Source organism: Armigeres subalbatus, chromosome 3 (assembly GCF_024139115.2).
Source record: "Armigeres subalbatus isolate Guangzhou_Male chromosome 3, GZ_Asu_2, whole genome shotgun sequence".
NCBI lineage: Eukaryota > Metazoa > Arthropoda > Insecta > Diptera > Culicidae > Armigeres > Armigeres subalbatus.
Genome location: NC_085141.1, coordinates 40,647,613 through 40,674,088, shown reverse-complemented (window position 1 = coordinate 40,674,088; position 26,476 = coordinate 40,647,613). Strand labels below are relative to the sequence as shown.

At 39.6% G+C, this 26,476-nt stretch overlaps 2 protein-coding genes across 8 annotated transcripts in view; both read right to left on the bottom strand.

Annotated features, from left to right (window-relative positions):
- The window catches only part of LOC134224948 (G protein-activated inward rectifier potassium channel 3-like), a 116,344-nt gene extending 92,276 nt beyond the window's left edge, over positions 1-24,068 (bottom strand). The window contains exon 1 of the mRNA XM_062704614.1: positions 23,872-24,068. Within this exon, the coding sequence (XP_062560598.1) occupies positions 23,872-24,068 (197 nt within the window). The remainder of the gene's footprint in view (positions 1-23,871) is intronic.
- A 26-nt stretch (positions 24,069-24,094) lies between these two features.
- LOC134224947 (G protein-activated inward rectifier potassium channel 3-like) overlaps positions 24,095-26,476 on the bottom strand; it is a 494,447-nt gene continuing 492,065 nt past the window's right edge. For 6 of the 7 annotated variants that reach the window (XM_062704608.1, XM_062704606.1, XM_062704607.1 and 3 more), the window contains one exon: positions 24,095-24,519. Coding sequence is in view for 1 of the 7 variants with exons in the window: in XM_062704609.1 (XP_062560593.1) it covers positions 24,422-24,519 (98 nt within the window). In the remaining 6 variants the exon portion in view is untranslated. The remainder of the gene's footprint in view (positions 24,520-26,476) is intronic. The other variant, XR_009983117.1, reaches the window with a different exon arrangement.

Sequence of the window (26,476 nt, the reverse complement as noted above, 5' to 3'; positions counted from 1 at the left end):
GTATCCGCCATTATGGCGAGCGTAGAAGGTTGGACAGTCGAAAATGTTGTGGGGCCACACCAATCAGCCTCTCACTGTGAAAAGTGAAAAGTGCGAAGTGTGAAGTGAGGAGTGAGATGTCTTAGTTTCAACTTCTTACTTCTCATTAAGTCAAGTCAAACACGAAACACTGAAGAAGGTTTTACTGTTGAGGTCGAAATACGTTCCTGTAAAGTTACAATCCAGTGGTGGAATAAAATGAAATGTAGAACGATTTTTTTTCCTGTTCGGGTGTGCCACTGCGACCAATTATTTGATCTATTGTAGCGTTACCCGCATCCTTAGTGTTTAAGTGCATGCCGAATTACTCCAGTGCTATTGAGAAGCAATGCAGTATCGGTTTCGATACAGTTGTTGCTTTGTTTTCTCAAGACCACCATGACAACGTCCCGCTGTTTAGACCCTTCATAGAGAGCAATCCCATTGAACGCGCGCCCCTTATCAATAGGAAATCAATCCTTTCTTGAGAAAACAGAACAGTAATACTGTTTTTGGCCATGCATCGGAGCCCTAGCCCCATCCTTGTCTTGCTTCTAGAATATCACCAGTAAAACTCTTAAAACCCGGGATTTAGCTCTGTCTACAAGACCATTTCAAGCAAGAGAATTTGTTCAGTAATAAGAACTTCCGTGTGTTCCTCTCACTACCATTTTCACCAGTTCATAAGAGTTCGTACGCATTTAAACCCCTAACTCGAGTTTGACCGAGTTGGTCCTAGGACCGGGTACCGAGGTTTTTTAACTAATTGCTTGAAAAGTTGTTTCCGCTGCATACAGTTTAGCCTCAAACAAGAGGAATTCGAGTCTTTCAACTGTCTGCAAGGTAACATTAATTATATTTTATTTCTGAGACTACCAACAGCAGCGGGGACTAAATACTATGAATCCTTAATTACCACAAATTATTGCCCTAGCTAGAAAAATGGATTAAGCTAGGGCTCTGTTTGGTAGATCTTACACCGCAACACACTACGTCAAAGTGATTTACCGTGTTACGGGATATGTAGAACGATTCCTCGAAATCGTCTTATAACAAGTGAAGACATTCCACTAAAAAGCTCAAAAAAATTTAAGTACTTTTTCTGGTTCTTTTTCTTTTATACTCTTTTATACTTTTTTTCGTGCATCACTGTTTTTAGACCAAATTTTTCAGGCCAAAATAGACTTGATCGGTAGCTCCATTAGCAGTTTGTTTGTTGTTTAACTAACCAATAAGAAAGCACTCAGCAAGTACTGATATAAGTGAAAAAAAAGTCATATGTTGTTACTGGAAAGCCACTTCGAAATTGAAAACATCTCATACTTGAACTCATAGTAACTAGAGTTTACCTACCGAGTTATCGAGCCAATAAAAAAGTAATTATTAGAACGTCACTGAGCTGCACGGTTATCGAACCTATTAGCAGCCATAAACATCCGACGTAGTAAACAACCATCCTTTATCCGAATGAAACTTTGAGCAGTGCGGAATTAAATCTCACATCCTGGGAGAAGCAAACAATAGTTCCACACGTGACAATGTGAGATAGTCCACTGCCAATGTCAAAGCACATACAAGGTTGTTGCTGATCTTTGCGTTATTACGAATGATTGCGCTATGTCTTTGCTTCGGTTTATTTGGAAAACAACTAATATGCAACCCATGATAATCAAATCATGGGTCCTGAGGGGAAAAAAAAATAAGAATGTTTTTGATGTCTGATAAGTTTGCCATTCTGCGATTGGAGGGCAACGCGCGGTCACAAACTGAAGTCAATAAACGATTAGATTATCCACTTAAAACTTCGCCACACGTTATCTGCCTGATAGCCAATGTGCAATCAAACCGAACACCGTTCATAAATCTGCCTAAAATTGGTTGGAAGCGAAATCCATTTTTATCACTCGACCATTGAGGCCAATACAACAAATCGATTGCCGCTCCAAGGCGTTCAACGGGAAACAGCTAAATGATTACACCGGTCAACACTGGATCGCAACTTGAGATGAAATTTAGTCGAGCTTTGGTCTGCGCATCCATATACAGATGGGACTGACTTGCGGTTAGCGGCAGCATAACTTTCTGCTGTATTTCGGCTATGTTTTCAACCGATTTCGATTATTTTTTTATTTTTCTCCACGTGTCAAGAGGGACCCCATAACTTGGACATTTTTTATTTTATCTCTGTAGACAAGGAAATTGCACAGAACGATCAGTGTAATGATTCATAAGCGTTTAGCCAATCTTAGGTTCTATCAGCCCCCAGTTGAAGAACTCTAAATTTCGTTTTTCAATTTCAAGCATACAGCTGGTTAAGTTGGGATTTGAATTGATACTGCTTTTAATTTGCAATTCAAAACATATAAAAAATGAACTTATTTTACATTAGTTTTGTTGTTCTATGGCGTTTTAAAATTGTAGGTACTCGAAAAAACGCCAACGATTGTGCAAAACTTTTTATTGAATGGGTAAAAAATTATGAAATTTTGAATAAAACTAGCAATAATGATAGGTACTACAATTTGTCAAGTGGTTCCAAATATACCAAGAAGAATGCCTCCAAAAGTGCTTGCTGCCCTTTCATCGGTTCCATTTAAATTACACTCTGTTGAGGCCAGATCAGGAGGTGGCACAAAGGTAATCGAGTAGAACGAAATCATCGATCCTGTTTTCATTCCAAAGTAGGCATGATGGCTTTTTCGCAAACGTGACCTTCAACTGGTCTTGTTGTGTAAGGGTTATCACGCCTATCTTGAGAGCAGGAGGTTGAGGGTTCGAGTCCCTCCAAGACACGTGAATTCTTTTTCGCAAATTTCATATCAATTTGTCCATTTCGAAACATATATGCTGTGCATATGCACAGCCAAGATATTTAACAAAAAAATGGTTTTCGTACGGCCGAGTTGCCGAATAATATGCAATTCTCGCGTGATTTTTGAAAACGTCGTAAGTCCAAAAGAGAGGCTCTCTTTGTTTACTTTCTCTTTCGATTATTACAAGGCCATACTAACATTTACATTGGATTTTTCAGCACCGATCTCTTGAAAATAGCTTTGTCTAGTGTGCTGAGGTGAAAATGTTGCAACAAATTTAAAACTAGCCTAGATATTAGCAAAAGAGAGCGTAATGAAAGAGAGTCTCTCATTTGGACTTACGACGTTTTCAAAAATCACGCGAGAATTAATTCTAAATATGTTGTTTTTGCCTTTCTCGTACAACTAAGTTGTACCGAAAGGCTATCATTTTACTCCAAATTCGAACTTTTGATAGAAGTCCCGGAGACCCATAGTGTTATATACCATTCAACTCAGCTCGATGAGCTGAACAAATGTCTGTCTGTCCGTGTGTGCGTGTGTGTGTGTGTGTGTGTGTGTGCGTGTGTGTGTGCACAAAATGCCATAAAAAACATTAGCCAAATTTTCACATAGAAACTCTTAACCGATTTTCTTGCAACAAGTTGCATCCGACAGAGACTAAAACGCTGTTGATCACTATTGAATTTCATAATAATGGCAAATTGCAAAACATAGATAATATTAAAATAGTGATGAGACATAGTCACATAGAACAATAATGTGTTATGAAAAATGCCTTGCATCTATGAATATTTTATCCGTGGCTTCCCAATAAGAGTTTCATCGCACTATAAAGATGCTCGTGTTGCACGCATTTAGGCGTAAGTATGCTCTTCGTTCAGTTTCATAGTACTATGAAATTGTCCGAAAGTGAAAATTCGAACATAGGAAATTCGAGAAACTTTTGGAAGCGCCATCTGTCGTCTAGTAGTGTAAATTTTCTATCATAACATTAGACGGTGTAACTGTTTTGCCTTTCTTGTACATCATCGAGGTGTAAGCGTAAAGGCTACATTTATTATCTTTTTGCTCGAGAAAGGCGCCATCACCGTTAGGTGGATTAATCTGGGTTTTTTTTATGGGATACATGTGTGGTACACTCAACCCTCTTTTTACGGCAGTTTTTTATACGTCACTTCGTTTTACGGCCTTCTTTTTACGTAAAAAGCACTTGAAACATTATTGACATCCAAAAGTAAGCCTATAAGAAGACCCTCTTAGCAACCCAAAGAAAAAAGTAGATGCTTTGTATATTATCATTTGCCTTCAACAATTGCTCCATTCCAGGTCATCCAAGAATTTCCTGGAGTCTAGACGCGTAACCACCCAACAAACATTCACTAGTTTGACTAACATCAGTGTGATGATTCAATTCAGCACTGTGTTGAATAATGTCTGTACTATTTCTTTTCGCAACTTCTGTTCAGGCTTTATTCACACAATTTTGGAGAAGTTATACAGCTACAACATCTTATTTTGAAAAACAACTTTATTACCTGACTTGTTGAACCTTTAATAAGCATTTTACCTTAGCCTTAATTCAGCTACATGTAAATTTTTCGAAAATAATGACGCATTGAGTGTAACATCATCAAGATCTCCATTGAACGTATGTTGAAGAATTAGCTATTTTCATATAATTATTTTAAAATTTTCCTAAATCGGGTCTCGAACTCCTGGCATTTGATCATCCGCCGGTAACGTTGTCATCCGCGCCATCCTTTGATTTGTAAGTTATGGCATACTCGACGCATAACATAAATAATCGTATGGCTGAATATGAATCATTATTGGACTCTTATTCAACAAGTTAATCTGTCAAACTATAGTTTGTTAATAACTGTACAAGATTTTTATTTCAACCATTGTTCAGTCAGTTATAACCATCGAACACTGGGAAAAATATATGAAAATAATGTCAAAACGATAAAATAAAATCCGTCCCCAATGATATTAATGGAGTATACGAAATTTTAATAGATTTATTTTCGACCTTGCCCGGAATCTCTGAATAACCGGTTGAGATATGATTGTGCCATCAATACCACACATGCAGCAAGTAAATAACTACAGATATCGAAATTTATTTATATATAGAAAAACAACTAGGACGTATGGAATCAGTAACAAACACGCAATACGGTCGATTTTATATGAATTTGTTTGTGTTCGTTTCCGCACAACTTTAAAACAACTGCATAAATTTTCTTCATTGCTATAGCAATTTTGCTGGTTATAATCTCCAACACCTTTATAGATCAGGAACTAATTATGTACCACGAAATAATTATGAATTGCCCCACGAATATAAAAAGCCTGAGTGTTCTTGACAATGAATCCAACAATGTCTTGAAAATAAATCCTATCCAAATAGCATCAATTCAAGCCATCGCGATTTTCATTCAAACGGAAAAAGCATAACCAATTACCTATAATGTTTTCTTCCACTGTGCGATAGATCCGACAAAGGTGAAATCCAATGGTTAAGAAGGACAAAGGTTAAGAAGAATGTCTAATGCTTGCTTATTAATCTACTATTCAAACTCAATTCGACCACCCTTTTAGAGCATCACATCATAGTCGAACAGAGAATTTTGAAAATCATTAGTTCAGCACATTGATAAACTTCTCCAATGTGCTGAAATGTGATAAAACTAAAACGTTAGTTCGACTTCAAATAAAGGTGGTAAACAAATAAATAGGCCAAGTCGAATATTAGTTGAATCAAATGCTGAAATGAAATCTGTCTAGCGAATTATTCAGGATCCATTTTATTCAGCTATGAAGATCACAAATAAACAATAATTCAACTTTGATGCTTATTTGTAGCCTGTCGTTGTTTGTTGGGCAAGGACCTAAGGTCTACAAGCGTAACGAAAGAGCTGTTATCTCTTTTTAAAAATGGTTCATGACCTATATGATCTACTAAACCAAAATCAATATTCCTTAAGCAGCCGTTCCATTCCAGGTCATCCTAGAATTCCTTAGACTCCTCAGTCGTGGTTTCATCCCATATATGTTCTCCGAGTATTTGTGTTTCACTTGCGTCTCAAATGTAGGTATATGAGTTGTTCTAAGATCTCCAAATTGTCCTGGAGTTTGAATCAAATGGTCTATCGAATCAACCAAGTCTTTCCTGATGTCCCCAGCCGCGGTAACAACCCAATTATGTCCTCCAAGTATATGTCTTTCACTTGCGTCTCAAATCAAGGCATATGAAATGTTGTAAGGTCTCCAAAATTGATCTGGAGTTTAAATCAAATGGTCTACCGAATCAACCATGGCTTCTATGATGTAAACGGCCGCGGTATCAACCCAATTATGTCCTCCCAGTATTTTTTTTCACTTGCGTCTCAAATTCAGACATATGAGATTTTGTAAGATCTCCAAATTGTCTAGGAGTTTGAATCAAATGGTCTACCGAATCAACAATGGCTTCCATGATTTCCCCAGCCGCGGTATCAACCAAATTATGTCCTCCGAGAATTTTTTATTCACTTGTGTTTCAAAACCACACATATAAGATGTAGTAAGAACTCCAAATCGTCATGGACTTTGAATCAAATGGTCTGCCGAATCAATCAAGGCCGTTGTAACAACCCAATTGTGTCCTCTAAGTATTTGTCTTTCGCTTGCGTCTCAAATATAGGCATATGAGATGTTGTAAGACCTCCAAATTGTCCTGGAGTTTGAATCAAAATGTCTACCGAATCAACCAAGGCTTCTATGATATAAACGGCCGCGGTATCAACCCAATTATGTTCTCCGAGGATCTGTCTTTCACTTGCGTCTCTAATCTGGGCATATGATATGTTGTTAAATCTCCAAATCGTCCTGGAGTTTGAATCAAATGGTCTGCCGAATCAATCAAGGCTTTCATGATGTCCTCAGCCGCGGTATCAACCCAATTATGTCCTCCCAGTATTTTTATCTCACTTGCGTCTCAAATCCAGACATATGAGATTTTGTAAGATCTCCAAATTGTCTAGGAGTTTGAATCAAATGGTCAACCCAATCAACAATGGCTTCCATAATGTCCCCAGCCGCGCTATCAACCAAATTATGTCCTCCGAGTATTTTTCTTTCACTTGCGTCTCAAATTCACAATGTAGTGAGATCTCCAAATCGTCCTGGAGTTTGAATCAATTGGTCTGCCGAATCAATCAAGGCTTTCATGATGTCCCCAGCCGTGGCATCAACCCAGTTATGTCCTTCAAGTATTTTTCTCTCACTTGCATCTCAAATCCAGACATATGAGATTTTGTAAGATCTCCAAATTGTCTAGAAGTTTGAATCAAATGGTCTACCGAATCAATCAAGCCCTCGATGATGTCCCCAGCCGCGGTATCAACCCAATTATGTCTTCCGAGTATCTGTCTTTCAATTGCGTCTCTAATCTGGGCATATGATATGTTGTAAGATCTCCAAATCGTTCTGGAGTTTGAATCAAATGGTCTGCCGAATCAATCAAGGCTTTCATGATGTCCCCAGCCGTGGTAATAACCAACCTATGTACTCCGAGTATTTGTCTTTCACTTGCGCCTCAAATGGAGACATATGAGATGTTCTAAGATCTCCAAATTGTGAATCAACTGCTCTACTGAATCAACAAAGGCTTCCATTATGTCCCCAGCCGTGGTATTAGCTCACTTATGTTTTCAGAGTATTGGTCTTTCACTTGCGTTTCAAATCAAGGCATATGAGATGTTTTAGGATATCCAAATTGCCCTAAAGCTTGAATCAAATGGTCTACCGAATCAATCGAGGCTTCTATAATGTCAACGGCCGCGGTATCAACCCAATTATGTTCTCCGAGTATCTCTCTTTCACTTGCGTCTCCAATCTGGACATATAATATGTTGTAAGATCTTCAAATTGTCCTGGAGTTTGAATCAAATGGTCTGCCGAATCAACCAAGGCCTTCATGTTGTTCCAGCCGCGGTAACAACCCGAGCAGCACAAGTCAGACAAAAATGGTTGTAGAAATTGGATTGTGACTTAATCCGAACATATATGAATTGGGCCATGCCTTTTTTGACCCATAGAATCAAAGTGAACACGGCCTCAACTATTGTTCCAGATCATCCATGAATATCATCCATCCCTGAAATATAAGCCTTACGGTCAACACGCGTAACCAAAAGGCTGTTATCTCTTTAAAAAAAAACTTGCTCATACCCGTTTTGATTCATAGGACTAAATTGGATTTTAAACTGATTTGGTAGACCATTTGATTCAAACTCCAGGACAATTTGGAGATCTTACAACACCGCATATGTCTTGTTTTGATACGCAAGTGAAAGACTAATACTCAGAAGACAAAATTGTGTTGATTTCGTGGCAGGGGACATCTTGAAAGTCGTGTTAGAATCGGTAGACCATTTGATTCAAACTCCAGGACAATTTAGAGATCTTAAAACTTCTCATTTGCCTGCATTTAAGACGAAAGTGAATGACAAATAATCGAAGGACATAATTGGGTTGATACCGCGGCTGGAGGCACCATGGAAGCCTTGGTTGATTCATTAGACATTTTGATTCAAACTTCAGAACAATTTGGTGATCTTTCAACATCCCATATGCCTGTTTTTGAGACGTAAGTGGAAAACTAATTCTCAGAAGTCAAGATTAGGTTGACATCGTGGCTGGGGACATCGTGGAAGCCTTGGGGGATTCGGTAGACCATTTGATTCAAACTACAGGACAATTTGGAATTCGTAAAACATCTCATATGCCTGGACTTGAGACGCAAATGAAAGACAAATACTCGGAGGGCATTGGAATAATACCGCGGCTGAGGACATCATGCAAGCCGCAGTAGATTCGGTAGACCATTTGATTCACACTCCAGGACAATTTGGAGATCTTACAACTTCATACATGCCAGAATTGAAGACTCAAGTGAAAGGCAAATAATCGGAAGACAAAATTTGGTTGACACTGAGGCTGGGGGCAGCATGGAAGTCTTGGTTCATTCGTTAGACCATTTGATTCTAACTCCAGGACAATTTGAAAATCTTTCAACATTTCATATGTCTTGTTTTGAGACGCAAGTGAAAGACGAATCCTCGGAGGACACAATTGAGTTGAAACCACGGCTTAGGACATCATGAAAGCTTTGGTTGATTCGATAGACCATTTGATTTGAACTCCAGGACAATTTGGAATTCTTAAAACATCTCATATATCTTTACTTAAGACGCAAGTGGAAGACAAATACTCGAAGGGCATGATTGGGGTGATATCGCGGCTGAGGACATCATGCAAGCCTCAGTAGATTCGGTAGACCATTTGATTCTCACTCCAGGACAATTTGGAGATCTCACAACTTCATACATGCAAGAATTGAAGACTCAAGTGAATGGCAAATAATCGGAGGACAAAATTTGGGTGACACCGAGGCTGGGGACACCATGGAAGCCTTGATTGATTTGGTAGACCATTTGATTCAAACTCCAGGACAATTTGGAGATCTTACAACACCTCATATGTCTGGTTTTGAGACGCAAGTGAAAGACAAATCCTCGGAGGACATAATTGAGTTGATTCCATGGCTTGGGACATCATTAAGGTTTTGGTTGATTCGGTAGACCATTTGATTCAAACTCCAGGACAATTTGGAGATCTTACAACATCTCAGATGTCTTGCTTTGAGACGCTAGTGAAAGATAAATCTTCGAAAGACATAATTGAGTTAATACTGCGGCTTGGTAAATCATGAAGGCTTTGGTTGATTCGGTAGACCATTTGATTCATACTCCAATTTGGACAATTTGGAGATCTTATTACATCTCTTATGCCTGGATTTTGAGAGGTCTTACAATACCTCATGTAAGACACAAGTGAATATATTTAAAAGTATCCAACGATCAATAAATTAAGGGAAATACTAGAAATTTTAGCAAAAATTCTTTTTACGTCACATTCGGTTTACGTCCCCCCAATAAGTGACGTAAAAAGAGGGTTGAGTGTAAAAGATATTTTAGTTACCAGATAAAGATTGTCGCTATCGTCGCTGTCCGGAACATCTTTTGCTGGTGAGGATAGGGGAGCTAAATGTCAAAGAAGGAAAATCCATACGATTTGACAGCTTGGTACCCAACATGTTCCGGACAGCAGAACAAAGGGAACCGAAGCGATTTCGTGGGTCACCGCTTGGCACAAGAACAACAACCTCTAAGAACAATAGTGCACCAGTGTATCCGACCTAAAATAAATGTTTGGTGTTTAGATTTGTCTGTTGTTTATTTTTTGAACACCATCCTTATTCTAAACAGAAATAAGTTCGAATTAAAAATCACTTTATGCTCATCCGTCTGTATAAGATAGAAACTGCTAATCATTTACCGGATTCAGATGTTGATGAAAATACCCATCTAATCGGATCGAGGACGTCAATATTGACTTTCAACTAACGCCGCAACTCTGAGCCTACAAAATGGCAAATCGATCTCCTTGTGCATTCGCTGATGGCTTGCTAAACAAATTTCAATCCGATCCAATTAACACAAACTCCGGATAGGTCTGCGAAAACAGTCCGTCAGCTACTTATTTTAGCATCTGGGCTGGCACCTACCTACCTGTTGATGGGTACCTAAGTGCTATTTGATTGATGATAGTATTCAACGTGCATGACGACGAAGAAGGGTCAACAATTCAACATGTTTGTGTATCAGAGAGAAGAAAAAATGTCCCCTGGTGTGAAGTGGTTGTGCAAATTTCAGATAAGGAAGTTGTGGTCCAAAAGGTAACTGCTCTATGATGAAAGGCTCTTTTTGGCCATTTTAATGACTATATTTTAATCTGGAAATCAGTGATTTTCGTCCGCCGTAGGTCTTGTCGATAAGTTGATTTGAAAGCTTTTACTGTCACACACCTGTCACACTCTTGTTTACACAAGCAGTCTCGCTCGTGTTGAGTATGCCAATAGTAGTTTGTGCAACTAGTTTCAAAAATATGATTTTTTCAGCACGAGTTGTACGTTTATCCAACGACGCTTGCTGATAAATTTGTACCAAAAAGGCTCAGTCTGATTTGCTGCACATTCTTAAAAAAAAATCATCCGTCTAAGACGAGTTTAGTACTCTCCATTTAATTCCATCAATTATTTTAATATCTTTGCAGATACGTATTTCGACCACAACTGTGAGGTCGTCTTCAGTGTCTCGTACTTGACTCGACTTGAAGAAAACAATCGCAACTTACACTATTTATACTACGCTAGGTACCTAATCTAATCTTATTTGCCTACTTTTTTTACCTAGAGCCAAAAGCTGCCGCTTTCCAGGGAAACGTTAATGTAATAAATAATGAACCTGTTTTTGAAGAATTTCGATCCATGTCCATCAAACTGTTTCAGTCACTACGTAATATAGAGAATGAACATTCCTCTAACTCTAACTATGTAACTACTGTTCCAATGTTGGTTCCTCATCATAGCACCCAAATGAGTGCTAGAATGGATTTCATGCAACTCATTTGAGTTGCATAATGGTCATTAAAGCACCCATTTCATTGGCATGGAAAAGTAGACTGTTTCATCACTCAAACATGAACTATAAACCTGGTATTTGATCAGAAATTGCAAGAACGTACTTTTTTCGTGGCGCTAGCTCCCGAAGGTTAATTTTCATTGGCCCCACAGTTACATACGATAAATATGAAGGAATACCGACAAGGCGTTTGTCTCGGGGAAAGATAATGGACTTTTTCCACATAGGCATTACCACGGCTAAGTAAAATATAATGTGCGTACCGGCAATCTTTGGCAGAATAATCGAATGCCAAATGTCAACTGTTCCGTACGACTATCTGGGGTGAAAATATCTCTATATGTTTGAAGTTTGACCGTTTGAGTCGCAACTTGCATTCGGTTGCCTTTCGGCAATGGAAATGGAACACTACGGTTCCGAGTTGTGGTTGGAAGTTCAAACGGTCCAAAACCCTATGGAACCGTTCACAAAATGCAAAACGCTGTGGGTGGAAGGAGGGGGTCAGATCATTTACACAAAAAGTATTACGAGGGGGAGGGGAGGTGGGTAAGAAAAAAGCTCAAATTTGCGTTATATACAAAGTGGTTCACCTTATCCTTCCGCGACCACTGATTGAGTACCGCACCGGTCCTTCTCATCGTTACACCGTTACACCCTAATTCACGAATATTTGAGAATATTTCCATTGATAAACGAATCGATGCTTCTGAATAGCAACAGGAAGATTCCATTTAGCAACTGCGTAGAAAAATCAAGAAAAAACGAAACAAATTCGTAGACACCATATTAAGAGAAATTACTTCAGATGCGGAACGGTTTCTCCAACAAAGCTCGTGACCAGCAATGTTGTGCAAAATCATGTGATGAATGATTTATGATGTAATGATGGTTGGACTAATTAAACCGTTGTTTACTGCATTTAGGGAGGAGAACCATTCGGGCAACATACCTTATTCCTGTCCCGAACGCTTATTACTCGGCCGCATTCCAACCGAATGGCTTGATTTTTTGTACATCACACTAAACCTACTGATGCTAATCAAGCACCAAGAAACAATACGATTGGTTGATAACCGCTCAAATAATAAGCGAAAGCCACTGAATAGAGGAAGCTGCCCAAATAGTCTCTCTCCCTACCAATCGATGATGCGTGAATAGTAAATTAACACTTAAGAAGCAATTTAGTCAGCGTTATTTAGGTGGAAAAAGGTCACCAACAACGCACCTGTTGATTTTATGCCAAGTATGATTCTCGAAATTGCATGTGAATCACTCGAAGAAAAAGTCAAAAAGTCTGTTTAGGTATTAATGACATTTTCATTTTAACCAATATCTATAATTAACTGCATATTAATCGGCAACTTGGCCGTGCGAAAATATTTTTTTTAAATACCTTGCCTGCGCATATGCACAGCACATGTTTTAAAATGGACAAATTGATATGAAATTTACGAAAAAGAATCCACGTGTCTTTGATTTGCCCAATTGTAACATGTGCTTTACTGTTGTACATCCACAGTCAAGCGAGTCCACATTGTTTATTATCTAGAACTTCACACACTATGCCCCCAGCAACGAGCTGGGCGGATTTGTATCGAGTGTGAATCTATCACACTCTGCTATGCCAACGATTTGCTTGGCTGAAGCATTGCCAACGACTTGTTTGACTTGAAGGATTCCCGGAGGAAATTCCGGATGAATTCCTTTGAGGAGCTTCTGGAGAAAAAAAATGGTCATAGATTTGCCTAAATTTTTTTGTAAAAAAATGGACATAGCTTTAGCCTAAAGTTATTTGGCCAGAGCATTTGGTCGAGCAGTTCTTTTGGCTGAAAAAATCGGTTGGCCAAATAGCTCAATAGCCGAAATAGTCGTTTGGTCGAAAGGACAATCGGTCGAAAGTGTCAATCGGCTGAATGGGACATGGAGATTTTTTTGGAATTTCACCTCGAAAATTTGATGAACTTTCCCAGAAAATTCTTCAAGTTTTTACTCAATATTTATTTGGATTTTTTTTTAAATTATCCACGGGAACTACTTTCAAGTTTCGAGAACTCTTTGGAATTACCAAGAGTAGCTCTTTTGATTTACCAAGGAAAATTGTTTGGAATTTACATGAGAATCTCTTCAGAGTTTTTACTGGTTTCTACAGGAAAATATTCAAAATATCCACGGAAAGTTCCTATTGAGTTTCTGTTGAGTATTTATTCTTTGAAATTTACACCAAAAATTGTGACTGGTAAAAGGGATGCTTTAACATTGACTCTCTCAATCCAGATTATTTAAGACAACTAGTTTGGCATAGCCAACTTCAAAGCAACGAAAAAATGCTCAGAGATTTTAAGGGTTTTTAGATTTCTTCAGAAAATTCTTTTTATTTTTGATATAAACTTCTTGGGAAATTCCAATGACCGAAAGCGAAAGACGGCCGAACTGGTAATTTGGCCGAAAAGCCGTTTGCCCTAACAGGTCGTCTGGCTGAAACGAGCGTTGGCCGAAAATGCCGTTTAGCGGAAATGGATTTTTGACAGAATGGTAATATGGTCAAAAATGGCCACTCGTTTCACTAAATGGCCTTTTTATCAATTGACCATTGAACAAAATTTCGTAGCGCCTCTCTACTTGATAAAGAATGTGCACAGCAAAAAGTAGTCACCGAAAATGGTTCAACACAGTTTTCTCAGTGCATGCATAGTTAATACGAACACCTTAATATGAAGATAAATGATAAATGGTAGATAAATGGCTTCGAATCAATAACACGTGCGCGAACTTAATTTGCACAAAAGGTGGAAAATCCGAATATGTCGCAAGGCGACATTGCAAAATCGTTGAATATCGCTAAATCTGTGATTACTGTTTTATACCTCGAATCAAAGGAGAGGTGTTGCGGAACATTTTATGCAGAAAAAACTGTCGAAGTTCCAAAAGAAATTTCTCGTATGGCAAGCATTGTGTGGCCGCGGTCTCAGAAGCGACATTTTCGTCACAATCGGTACTATAAATTCGCAAATTTACGTTGACGAATGTCTGAATAAACGACTATTGCCATTTATTAGGAAACATGAAAGTTCTGGCCAGGTCTAGCATTTTGTCATTACGGAAAACTGGTTCAAAGCTGGTACGCTGCTAATAGCGTTAATGTTGTCCCGAAGGAGTTCAACCTCCCAAATTCGCCTGTGCTCCGTCCAGTCGAAAAGTACTGGGCCCTGGTTAAAAGGAATCTTCTAGAAACAAATAATTTAGCAAATGATGAGAAAATCTTCTGGCGTAACTGGCAAAAGGCTGCCATATTAGTGACGGATGATGCCGTGCAAAACCTCATGAATGGTGTCAAGAGAAAGGTACGGGCATTTCCATACAAAATATCAAATTCACTGAATTAATTATGTATGACAATTTCAGTTTGTTTTTAATGAAATAAACGTTATGTTGTTGAATTTTATTTAAATTCATTCCTGTAACACTATTTTTCGGGTGACCACTTTTTGCTGTGCACATTCTTTACTGGCCTTTAGACCAAAAGACATCTAGCCAAGTACCACTTAGAAAAACTAAACGTTCAACGGAAACTGTTATCAGGTCAAAACTGATTTGATCGAAAATGTAGTTTGGCCGAAAGTCGGTAATAAGTTGTTTGCCCTAACAGGTAATTTGGCTGAAAAAGCCGTTCGGCCGAAAAAGTCGTTCGACCGACCGAAAAATGTCTTTCGGTAAAAATTGCCATTTGACAGAAAGAGCCATTTGGCCCAAAAATGTCCTTTCTGCAACTTATTTTTTGAAAAGTGTCTTTTGGCTGAATTGATCATTTTGCCAAAATGACGTTTAGTCGAAAGGGTCATTTGGCAGTAAATGCCTTTTGGCCGAAAGGGTTGTTTTGCAGAAAGGACATTTTTAGGCCAAATTACCATTCCTACCAAAGGGCATTTTCGGTCAAATGAATTTTTCGGCCAAATTACCAGTTCGACTGAATGTCCATTTTGACTGTATGTCCCTTTCGGTCAAACTACATTCTTGGTCAAACCGTTTTCGACATGATAACAGTTTCGTTTAGTTCGGCTTAATGGGATTTGGTTAGATGACTTTTGGCTTAAATGCTAGTATCGACTTAAAAAGTAGAGAGGTTACAAATTTTCGTTCAACGGTCGTTTGACAAAAAGGCCCTTTTGCCGTATATGTCATTAGGACAAAGGGATGGATATTTTTGACTAAATTACCCGTACAGTTATTGACATTTGGCCGTATGACCTGTTAGCCTAAACGATATTTTCGGCCAAATGGCCCATTCTGTCAAACGACCATTTCGACCAAACGGCATTCTCGGGCTGATGACCTATTCGGCCAAACGATCATTTCGGCCAAACGTTAAGACTTTTTCGGCCGAACTACCAGTTCAGCTGTATCTCTCGTTAATGGAATTCCCCAAGATTTTTTTATGGAAAATACGCTTTGTGGTACTCCTCACCATCCATTTTTATTTGATTCATTGATGAAACGAATCTGGACAGCTCAACGGTGCCATGCCCAGAATGACGGTTCGATTCAGTTTGACGCTTAGTACTACTGGTTTCCTCACTTTCATATCTTGGAGACGACAGATTGCCTTGCAACGCACGAATGGTGGCTTGTGCCTTAACTAGCTCTTCAACCTAGTTAACAACCATATTAAATAACCAAAAGATGCGCAATCCAAAGACCGTGAAGCGATTCTTTGACAGTTTTTGAAAATAATTTGAATTGAAAAGAGTAGAAGCTAAAAATTGGTTTTTTCGGGACCACCCTATCTAAATTTAGTAATTTTGTCAAAAAACATTACCTGTACGAGATAAAATTAATATTATTTTGGCAAAAATGCTTAGAATTGAATTTTGTACATGATGATTTTCGAGTTATCGAATTATGTCGTGAAATTCTACGCTACGAATTTGTTCTATGTACATAGGAAATCTTATACTTACTTACTTGATGGGCTACAGCCTACGAACCTACGCCGAATGGAGTATCCTTGTCCACTGGACTCGATCCTGGGCCAATCGCTTCCAGTCGCTCTGAACATTGAGCGCCCTCAGGTCCTCTTCAACTGCAAAAAGCCATCGTGTACGCGGCCTTCCACGAAGCCTGCGGCCACTTCCGGGTTCTCTACTAAATATTATCTTCGCTTGACGTTCTTCCGGCATACGAGCAACGTGACCAGCCCATCGTAGTCTGCCGTGTTGAATAAGCTTAATAATATCCAGCCCTTTATACACCAGGTACAATTCGTTTACCGCCGAGTATTGTCCGCAGCACCTTCAGTCCGCAGCACACCAGCACCAAACACTCCGAAAGCTTTCCGATCAGCCTCCTTTAACGTCCATGTTTCATGGCCGTATAAGCCACCGGAAGAATCAGAGTAGTATGCAGCGCGAGTTTTGTTTTAGTTTTCAGACCACGGGACTTAAGCTAGTTACGAAGTCCGTAATAAGCCCTATTTGAAGCAGCGATACGCCTTTTCACCTCGCAGGTAACATAATTATCGCACGTCACTAATGTTCCCAATGGCGTAGCAAGAGAGGCTCCCCCCCTAAATTGTGGAAAGATTGAACGGGTACTGAAATGAATTCCCTCAAACATGTGCACTTTACGATCCGATCATATACAGAAATAGGTGTTTGAAATTCAAAAGATTCCCAAAACTTATTAGGGCATCCAGGATCCATAATACATGAAAGTTCTAAACAACTCGAAACATTTCTGCATAGCATAGCATAGCATAGCATATGTGATTGTACAAATCGTGGGTGGCTATACAATGCTCAATTCAAGCTCCATCCGGAATAAGGGTGAATGTCGCAAGAGAGGACTCTCCCCGTCGACTCCCCCTCCCTTAAACAAAAGTGACAAGAAGCAGATCACTCTGCGAATGAATTTTTGCATTGCGAATGCGAACTTGCATTCTGAGGTGACAAACCGCAAAGAAATTCCCTGCCTGTCACTTCCATTCGAATGAGGGGAAGTCGACGAAGAGAACCCTCTCCCGCGACACCCGCCTTCCCACCAGACAGAGCTTGAATTGAGCAATCTACTGTATATTGTCGCAAATTGGTACTTGGGATTAGTACCTTTTCCTATACAGTAGCAGTTGTACACCTGGCCACGTCCTTACAATCACGGAAGGAAGGGAAGGAATGTTAGTTCAACATCTACTAGTGAAGATGCAGGGAACCCATACTACCTTTATAGATGTCTCGGGAAGGAAAATTTGTGTTAGTGGGAAAGGTGAATAATAGGGAGCTCTATTCGACAATATAGAGCGTTTGTCAATAACAGTATATGCTGTAAAAATAATAAAATATATTCATCAATTTACTTACGAACCGTCCTAAGGAAAAAACAAAACAAAACACAAAATTTCGGCAAATCGCGCGATCGTTCTGCCGTCCGAAACAAGAGCCAACACGCACTGAACTAATTAACTTTATTACCGGCCGCGCAATGCAAAACACAAAATTTCGGCAAATCGCGCGATCGTTCTGCCGTCCGAAACAAGAGCCAACACGTACTGAACTAATTAACTTTATTACCGGCCGCGCAATCCTAAACAACTCGAAACATTTCTGGCTCAAAAATTCTCCTTGAAATCCTTCTAGAAGCTCCCTGCGAACTTCTGAATTCCTCCGGAAAGTTATCTGAAAATCGTTCGAAAATCCGTCTCGTGTAATTGTAATTGCTCCTTATCTAGAAACCCCCCACTAATTTTTTTTAGGAAATTCACGAGGAAATTCCTTGAAGATTTCTTTCCTTCTCCCCAAGATTTACTTCTAGATATTTCTTCGGCTATTCTCTCTTCAGGAAGAATCCGGCATTTCCTTCAGGCATGCATTCGAGAGTTCCGTCAAGAATACATACGGAATTTCTTCCCAAAATTCTACCAGAAGTTTCTTCAAAAATTTATGACGGAAATCCTCCGATTTAGTTCCACAATTTCACTTGTAAATCTATAACAAATTCCTTTGTGTTCGTGTACGAATATACTAGCTCCATCTAGATGTTAAAACCAATCATCCCCTTAAGAAGAATCCCTTGTTCATCGATTGCATGATGGTAGCGCCCGAAATAGCAGTTGACCTAAAACGTACCAACTGAACGAAAGCAGCGTTTATAAAGATCCTTTTTCCGTCTACGAGTGATATGCAACGGGTATAAAAGGGATTTCCAGCATGTGAATCACCCCTTCTTCTTCGATACAAGCAGCCGATACTCAAACTAACCGTTGGTGGAGTGAATCCAGAATACATGTGCTAAAATTATTTGAAGTTGATTTGAATTTATAGTTAATAAGATTAAATAAAATGATCTGAATTTGGTAGTGATGCGAAGAATGAATAAAAGTGAACTAAGCTCAATGCTCAATACTTGATGAATTGTAGAAGAAGACACTCACAATTGACTGGCTAGTGGGAACGTGGGACAAAATCAACCCTACTGCTCTCTGCTAAGATATCGACACTTTGGAAATTCTTCTAGGAACTTCTCCGGGCATTCCTCTCGGAACTCTTCCTTTAATTCATCCGAAATTACTTCCAGGAAATTTTCCGGGAATACCTCCAAACATTCAATAGCGAAACCATCTAGCATTCCGATCTGGAATTCTTTTCGCAGTTACTTCAGAATATCCTTCAAGAAATCCTCTAGAAATATCTTCATGGATTTCTCCTGGAATTCGTTCAAGTATTTCCCCAGAAATTCTTACAGGTATTTTTTCGGGAGTTTCTTCAGGTACTTCTCCAGGAGTTCCTCCAGGAATTTCTCCGGGAGATTTTCCGCGGAAGTGTACTAGAATTCCTTCCGGACTTCACTCGGAATTTAGTCGGATATCTCCCAAGAATTCTTCCAGAAATTTCTTCGGAACATTCCGCAGGGATTTTCTTCAGCAATTCAGGATTTCATCTGGGAATTTTGCATTAATTCCTTCTGGTATTTTTCTGGGACTTCCTTCAGATATTTTTTCGGAAATTCCTTTAGGAACTTCTCTAAGAATTAGTTCAGAACTTCCATGTGGAAATTCCTCCGGAAGTGCTTGTGGGAGTTCTTCCGGGAGTTCTTCCAGGAGTTTTTTCCATGAAATTCTCCGGTAATACCTCCAGGAACTTCACAGGGAATTCCTGGACGATATTTGGCAGGAATTTCACGGGAAATGGGATTTCGGAAGTTTTTTCTTAAATATTTTTTTCTCTTCCTCTATGGTATTCCACCGGATGTTCCTCTGAAGTTCCACCAGTAGTTCCTTCTGGAATTTATTATCTGGCATTTATCTACAAATTCCTCCAGAAGTTCCTCGGAGAATTTCTCTGGGAGTTCTTACGGGAATTCCTCTGGGAGGTTCTTTTAAGAATTCTTCCAGGAGTTCCTCCTGGAATTCTTGCGGAAGTTCCTTTGAGAGGAAATTATTTTGAGCTTTTTAGTGGAATGTTTTCACCTGTCATAAGACGAGTTTTTACGGCCTTGAAGACGGCCTTACTGTTGAGGTCGAAATACGTATCTGTCAAGATACAATTAAGTTGTGGAATTCAATGGGATTGTACAAACTCGTCTTATGACAGGTCCTTTGAGAGTTCATCCTAGGATTCTCACGAGAGCTCCTCCAGGATTTCCTCCGGAAATTCTTCCTGTAGTTCTTCAATAAATTCCTCCAGAAGTTCCACCGGCAGTTCCTCCGAGAATTCCTCTGATAATTTCTCCGGAAATTCCTATAGAAAATCCCCCGGGAGTTCCTCCGGAAATTACTCTGGGAGTTCCTTTTCAGAGAAACACCCGGAGAAACTGCCGGTGAAACTCCCGGAGGGATTCTCGTAGAAACTACTGGTGGATCTCCCGGAGGAATTTCCGAAGGAACTGCCGGAGGAGCTCCCGTGAGATCTCCCGGAGGAATTTCAGGAGGAACTCCTAGAAGAATTCCTAGAGGATCTCCCGGATGAGCTCCCAGAGAACCTATCGGAAGAACTTCGGGAGGAATTTCCATTAAGAAAATTATTTTGAGCTTTTTAGTGGAATGTCCTCACTTGTCATGTTTGTACAATCCCATTGAATTCCACCACTTAATTGTATCTTGACAGATACGTATTTCGACCTCAACAGTAAGGCCGTCTTCAGTGTCTCGTACTTGACTCGACTCAAGTACGAGTCAAGTACGAGACACTGAAGGCCTTACTGTTGAGGTCGAAATACGTATCTGTCAAGATACAATTAAGTGGTGGAATTCAATGGGATTGTACAAACTCGTCTTATGACAAGTGAGGAATTTCCAGCTTAATTTCTGAAGAAAGCCTAAATGATTTCCTGAAAAAAGACTGAATAATTTCCTGGAATAGCTTCTGGTGGAACTCCCGGAGGAATTGCTGGTGGAATTCCCGGAGGAACTCTCGAAGGAATTTTCTGGAAGTATTTCTGAAGAAACTCCCGGGAGAATTTTCAAAGGAACCCCGGGGAAACTACCAGAAGCATTCTCGGAAACAAGAGAATTCATCTTGTTGGGGTTTGTAGCTGGACCATCATCATCATCAGAGGACCTCCCGGAGAATTCCCTGAGGAGCTCGCAGAGAAATTCTCGGAGGAGCTTCTGGTGGAAAATCTATATAAATTCCTGAAGAAGCTTAAATAAATTCCAATTCTGCCGAAATTCCCGGAAGAATTTTCAGAGGAACTGCCGATAGAACTACCGGAATAATTCTCGAAGGAAATTCTAGAGAAATTCTTGGTGGAAATGCCGGTTGAACTCCTGGAAGAATTCCAGGAGGAATTTTCGGAGAAACTTTTGGAGGATCTCCCAGTGGAAATCTCGAAGTTTCCACCGGAATTCTTTCAGGATTTCATTGCGAAATAATCTAGGAATTCCTCCGAAAATTCCATTGTTGATTTCATTTTCGGTATAATTTCTTAAATTTCCGGTGGAATTCCTGGAGAAATTTTTTGCAATTTTCACAAGAAATTATTCGAAACAATTCACGGAAAATTTATGGAATTTACACAAGAAATTCGAAGATTTTTCGCGAAATTCTCAGGAATGTTTACTGACAATTCTGCGGAATTTCCAAGGAATATTCTTATTCTTATAAATTATGGGGAACAGCACGAAATTATTTGAATTATTGCAGGGAATTCTGCAGAACGTATAAAGAAGTTCGTGAAGATTTTCCTGGAGTAAATAATGATGGAACTTTCGGATCAATTCCCGGCAAAATTTATGGTGGAATTCCTGGAGACACTGCCGAAGAAGTTGCTGGAGGCATTCCTAAAGAATCCCTGATAGAATTTCGGATAGAATGCCAGGAGCAATTGTCGAAGGAATTCCTGGAGAAAGCTTGCATATTGATTTTCCTGTCTATTTTATAATAAATATTATTTCAGAGAGGATTTGTTTAGAAATTCATATGTATGGTTCTAGTTTTCTTAAACTTATGGAAGAATGCAGGATTTTTATAATAATTGTTATAGGCGATTTTATATTCTTTCTGAATACTAAGTTCGTTAATATTTTTCTCACTTTATTTAAAAATATCTGATGATCAATAAATCACGCATTTTTAAATCCATTATTGACTTAATCATTATTGCTTCGATTTGGTTTGGATTTTGTTTCATGTGTTGTGTTTTTATAAAACTACGATTTAGAAGACCAAAAAAGTTGCACCCCCCCCCCCTTCTCGAAATCCTGGCTACGCCCATGAATGTTCCAAGATACACAAATTCTTCTACCACTTCAAACTTTTCACCATCCAGCACTATTTCGCTATCACTACCACTAATGAACCCACGTTGATTGCCAGCGACCATGTACATCGTTTTGCTGGTATTGATCGTGAGTCCAATCCTCGCTGTCTCCCTCTTAAAAGGCATAAAAGCCTCTTCCACGGCACGACGATCAATCCCGATAATATCGATATCGTCCGCAAATCCGATCTTGTGATAATGGTACCGCTTCTTTGCACACCAGCTCTCCTTATCGCTCCCTCGAGCGCTATATTGAACAACAGATTCGAAAGTTCATCACCCTGCTTTAATCAATCTAAGGTAACAAATGACGTCGATATTTCATCCGCAACCCTTACACTTGATTTCGATCCGTTCAACGTTATACGAATCGCCGGAAAACCATGTTCAAGCATAATTTGCCATAATTCATTCCGTTTCACTGAATCGTACGCCGCCTTGAAATCAATAAACAGATGATGTGTTTGCAAGTTGTACTCCCGGAAAGGATTTGTCTCAGGGTAAACATTTGATCCGTCGTTGATCGGCCCTCACGAAAACTTGCTTGGTATTCGCCGACGAAGGACTCTTCAAGCGGTCTCAATCTGTTGAACAGAATACGGGACATAATTTTGAACGCCGGATTAAGGAGGGATTTTCCTCGGTAATTGGCACACTCCAGGAAATCTCATTAAACATGGGACAAATATGCGTAAGACGGCAGTCTAGGACAATTGTGATTTCAATTTTTGCTCAGAAACACAGGATACCACTTGGTGCAAGAAAGCTGCCTACTAGAACAATATCGTGCTTGCGACAATGGGTAGAACCGGTTTCACGGATTTCACGGAAACGGCCATATCTTAGGTTTGTGTAGTTCGATCTGTGACATCAATATATCAATCAACTCAGAAATTGCTCTAGTTTATGTAAAATATATAGAAAGAGCCAACATTTCACCCAAGCAAAAAATACAAGCGTTCAAAATATAGCATTTCTGACATGCCCTCAAGTAATCCGGATTATTTCCGGTGTCCAGCGGTCTGAACACGGATTTGAAACAGTTTCCCAAAACTTGATAAATTTTCCAGTCGTACACTGTAAGCACGAAACAAATCGGTTGATTTTTCACAGAGTTATGGTCATTTGAATTTCGATAAACTTTTGCCTGTCCCGATCATTCCGTTCAACTCCTAGGTATACATAGATTGGTTTTTATATATAAAGATTTCAAGTTCCTTTTACACATCTTTTCTCAAAATATTCAAATTTAGGTGAACAGTGCACAGGTTAAATCACGCGACGCCTCTGGAATCTAGCATTTTTGCATATACCAGTTCTTGTACAGGTTTTTTTAGGTTCTTATACAGAATTGTTAGAAAATCTATCAATCACCGGTTGATTATTTTGCGTGGTGAGTCAACGTTGTTACATTGTGGCTAACATTTCCTCCCTTGACCCTATTTTTGCATACAAACAATTGAACTCAATATGACATCCGAAGCTAGCCTTTGTTGTTTATTTTCGCTGTTTTCCAGAAACAATTACGCTTCTCGGTTGGCTAATCATAATCACATTCAACATAATAATCCCGCTCTCAATCCCACTCAGCCTAGACCAGTCAAATCCAGTATCCATCGGATCGCTTATTTGTATTTTCGTTCATCGGCAATCACAGCAATGATGATGCGCTTCCCTTCACAATTTCTCTCCTTCAAATTGATGGACAAAGTAAACCACGTGATCATTAGCGTGATCCCCACAACAGTATCAGTACTCACCGCACACTTTCCTGCCGACTGAAGCAGCTTCCTTGGGTGGAAATCCGCGCCAAACTGGGCACCACCGTCAGAGGCAAGTTGCCGATCACACTGTCCAGCGAGTCCGGTTCCTCTTCGATGACTCCCGGGCGCATAAAAATCCGCGTTAGCGGTTTCTTCTCCTCCATCAACGTAGCCGAAAGTTGACGATCGGACATATTTCTTTCGGAAAAATCACTGACACTTGTCTGGAGATTCACTTTATTTGGCTAGTTACAATTATATCTTCTCTTCGTATTCTTATTATTCACCGTCTTTGATGGGTTTAAAATTCTAATATGGTAGAACTGGTTACTTATGGCATATTCGATGAATTCGATTCATCATTTGTATAGCATCTTCTCTATCTCACTTTCCGTTATCAGTTACGTAAAAAATGATATGAAAATAGTGTAACAAAATTCTGTAAACTTTGCGCTATTCATTGAATTAGAAATACACTTAACACTTACAAACTACGCTGAGCCAGCTCCAATGGAAAGACCTGCGATCGAACGTTCTCACCTCTAGACTACAGTTCATCAACGAGTTCCGCTTCGCAGAGTGGTAGTTGCTCTTGTTCTAGCGTGGCGACCGAGCTGGAACTCTCTTCGGTTCCATCGATTAACCCTGCACAAGTCAGATCAGATGCCGGACCGAACCGGACGACGGGCAGGAGAGCAAACGGGAAGAAAGAAATTAATTAAATCCAATTAGTGGGCGGAGTGACGAATCGTTCATCTCGGTCACTTGACGAGCACATTTGACACTGAACTTCACACAACACGCACCGTAACGAGTATTACATAAAGCACACAGAGCAAGCTTGCGGTTTGTTAGGCGGAGGCGGTGTAGGTTAGGGATGTTAGTGGCATTTTGCGTTCTTTTTTTCGCTATATTTATCAAGGTCTCTTTTGAAACCTAATCGGTTCAGTTACTACACTCGAAGTTCGCGCTGGAGTAAGGGACTGGGATTTATTGTTTTATCTGCGCGCACCGGGCAACCGCGATAGAGCGACTAATTTAGTCCGATTCTCATGCGGAACACGTCGCAAACGGGCACGCAACAAATTCTCTGGATCGCGAATGTGCACAGTCGAACCCGCACAGTTCGACGGGCGGAACAATACAAAATTAGGTTCCATTACTTCAGCGATCATGTGTTACTGAGGTATAAATCAAAATCATATTTGCAAGAGTTGACTGTAGGCACATATCAGCATATCCATAATGATCTTCATGCTAGTAGAGAGTTTAGTGGTGAGATGATCTACGACACATGCAAGCTATGCAAGTTACCCCCTATCGATAGAAGACTCCTCGTCGACATGCCTGCATAGAACTAAACGACAATGGCGACAGTATTATGGGGCAAAGAGTATGATTTAATTCAATCACAATGGGCGGCAAACGGCAGCAGCTCGCTGCAGTGTATCGGAGTATGCCTCGTTGTTTGCGGCTGTATCCCGCGTTTCACTAATCGAGTGCGGGGGTCATTGGGTCTAGTTCAAGTGACAGTCGCTGCGGGTTCGACGGCGACGGAGAGTCTGGCGTTCTGTGCGTGATTTGTGATGTTTTCAACGGCAGCTGGGTCAAGTATGATAAATGCATGGCGATTTGGTAGCGAGATTTTTTCTGTGAGTCTTTCAATTCGAGGCGGAGAAATGGCACGATTAATGTTAAATTCATTACATTATGTTCTAATTGATTTTTTTATGGGGCACTTACTAACTTATGGGTCCTGTACACCCCCAGTGGCATACAAAAATTGATAGATTTGGCACAAATGTCAATTTATAGGTGATTAGTTCGAAACTTTCGGCCTCAATGCTTTAAAGCATCAACTCGTCCGGAAAGTCGATGCGAGTGATAGCATCATAAAGACCGATGATGTTTAGTCTAAGGAACGACGAAGTGACGACCTATCTATATCTAAGCAGTCTTCTCTAGCAATCAATAGAACAATACTGACGGACTGAATACAATGAACATTTATTGTTTGAAAAAAAAAGCCTACAGCATAATCAGTAGAAGCATAAGCACTAGAATACTAGTGATCTTATATTTTTGAATTAACTGCATCATAACTTCCAAAGTGGGAAACTATGAAGTGCATAATCTAACCGTATAAGGAATTTTTATTTTTTTTACTAATTTTTTTTGCTAATTATCTAATACATGCATTCATCTCTTAGACTAGGTATTCCGTGTTTCTTAACACTATCATCCTTATTTGCTATGATACTTTTTAGTTACCGTCTACGGGGGTGTCATTGGGCCAAAATGCGGTATGCTCCAAGTAAATGTTACAAAGCTCTAGTAGGTTATATTGGAATCAAGTTGTAATTAGTTAGGTACAAGCTTGTACAATAAATTTACCACTGTGTGGGGAAAAATAATAAATGAGAGAAATTCTTCAAAGTTATATGTTGTTTAAGATTGGCCCATTCTCACCCCTCACAGGGGGTGACATTCAGGGATGCCAGGGGATATTTTCAAATGTCTTCACAGTCGTGTAAAAATGTCTTCAAATGTCTTCAATATCAAAATTACGATTATCAATGAGAAATTTCAAAATCCAACAGTT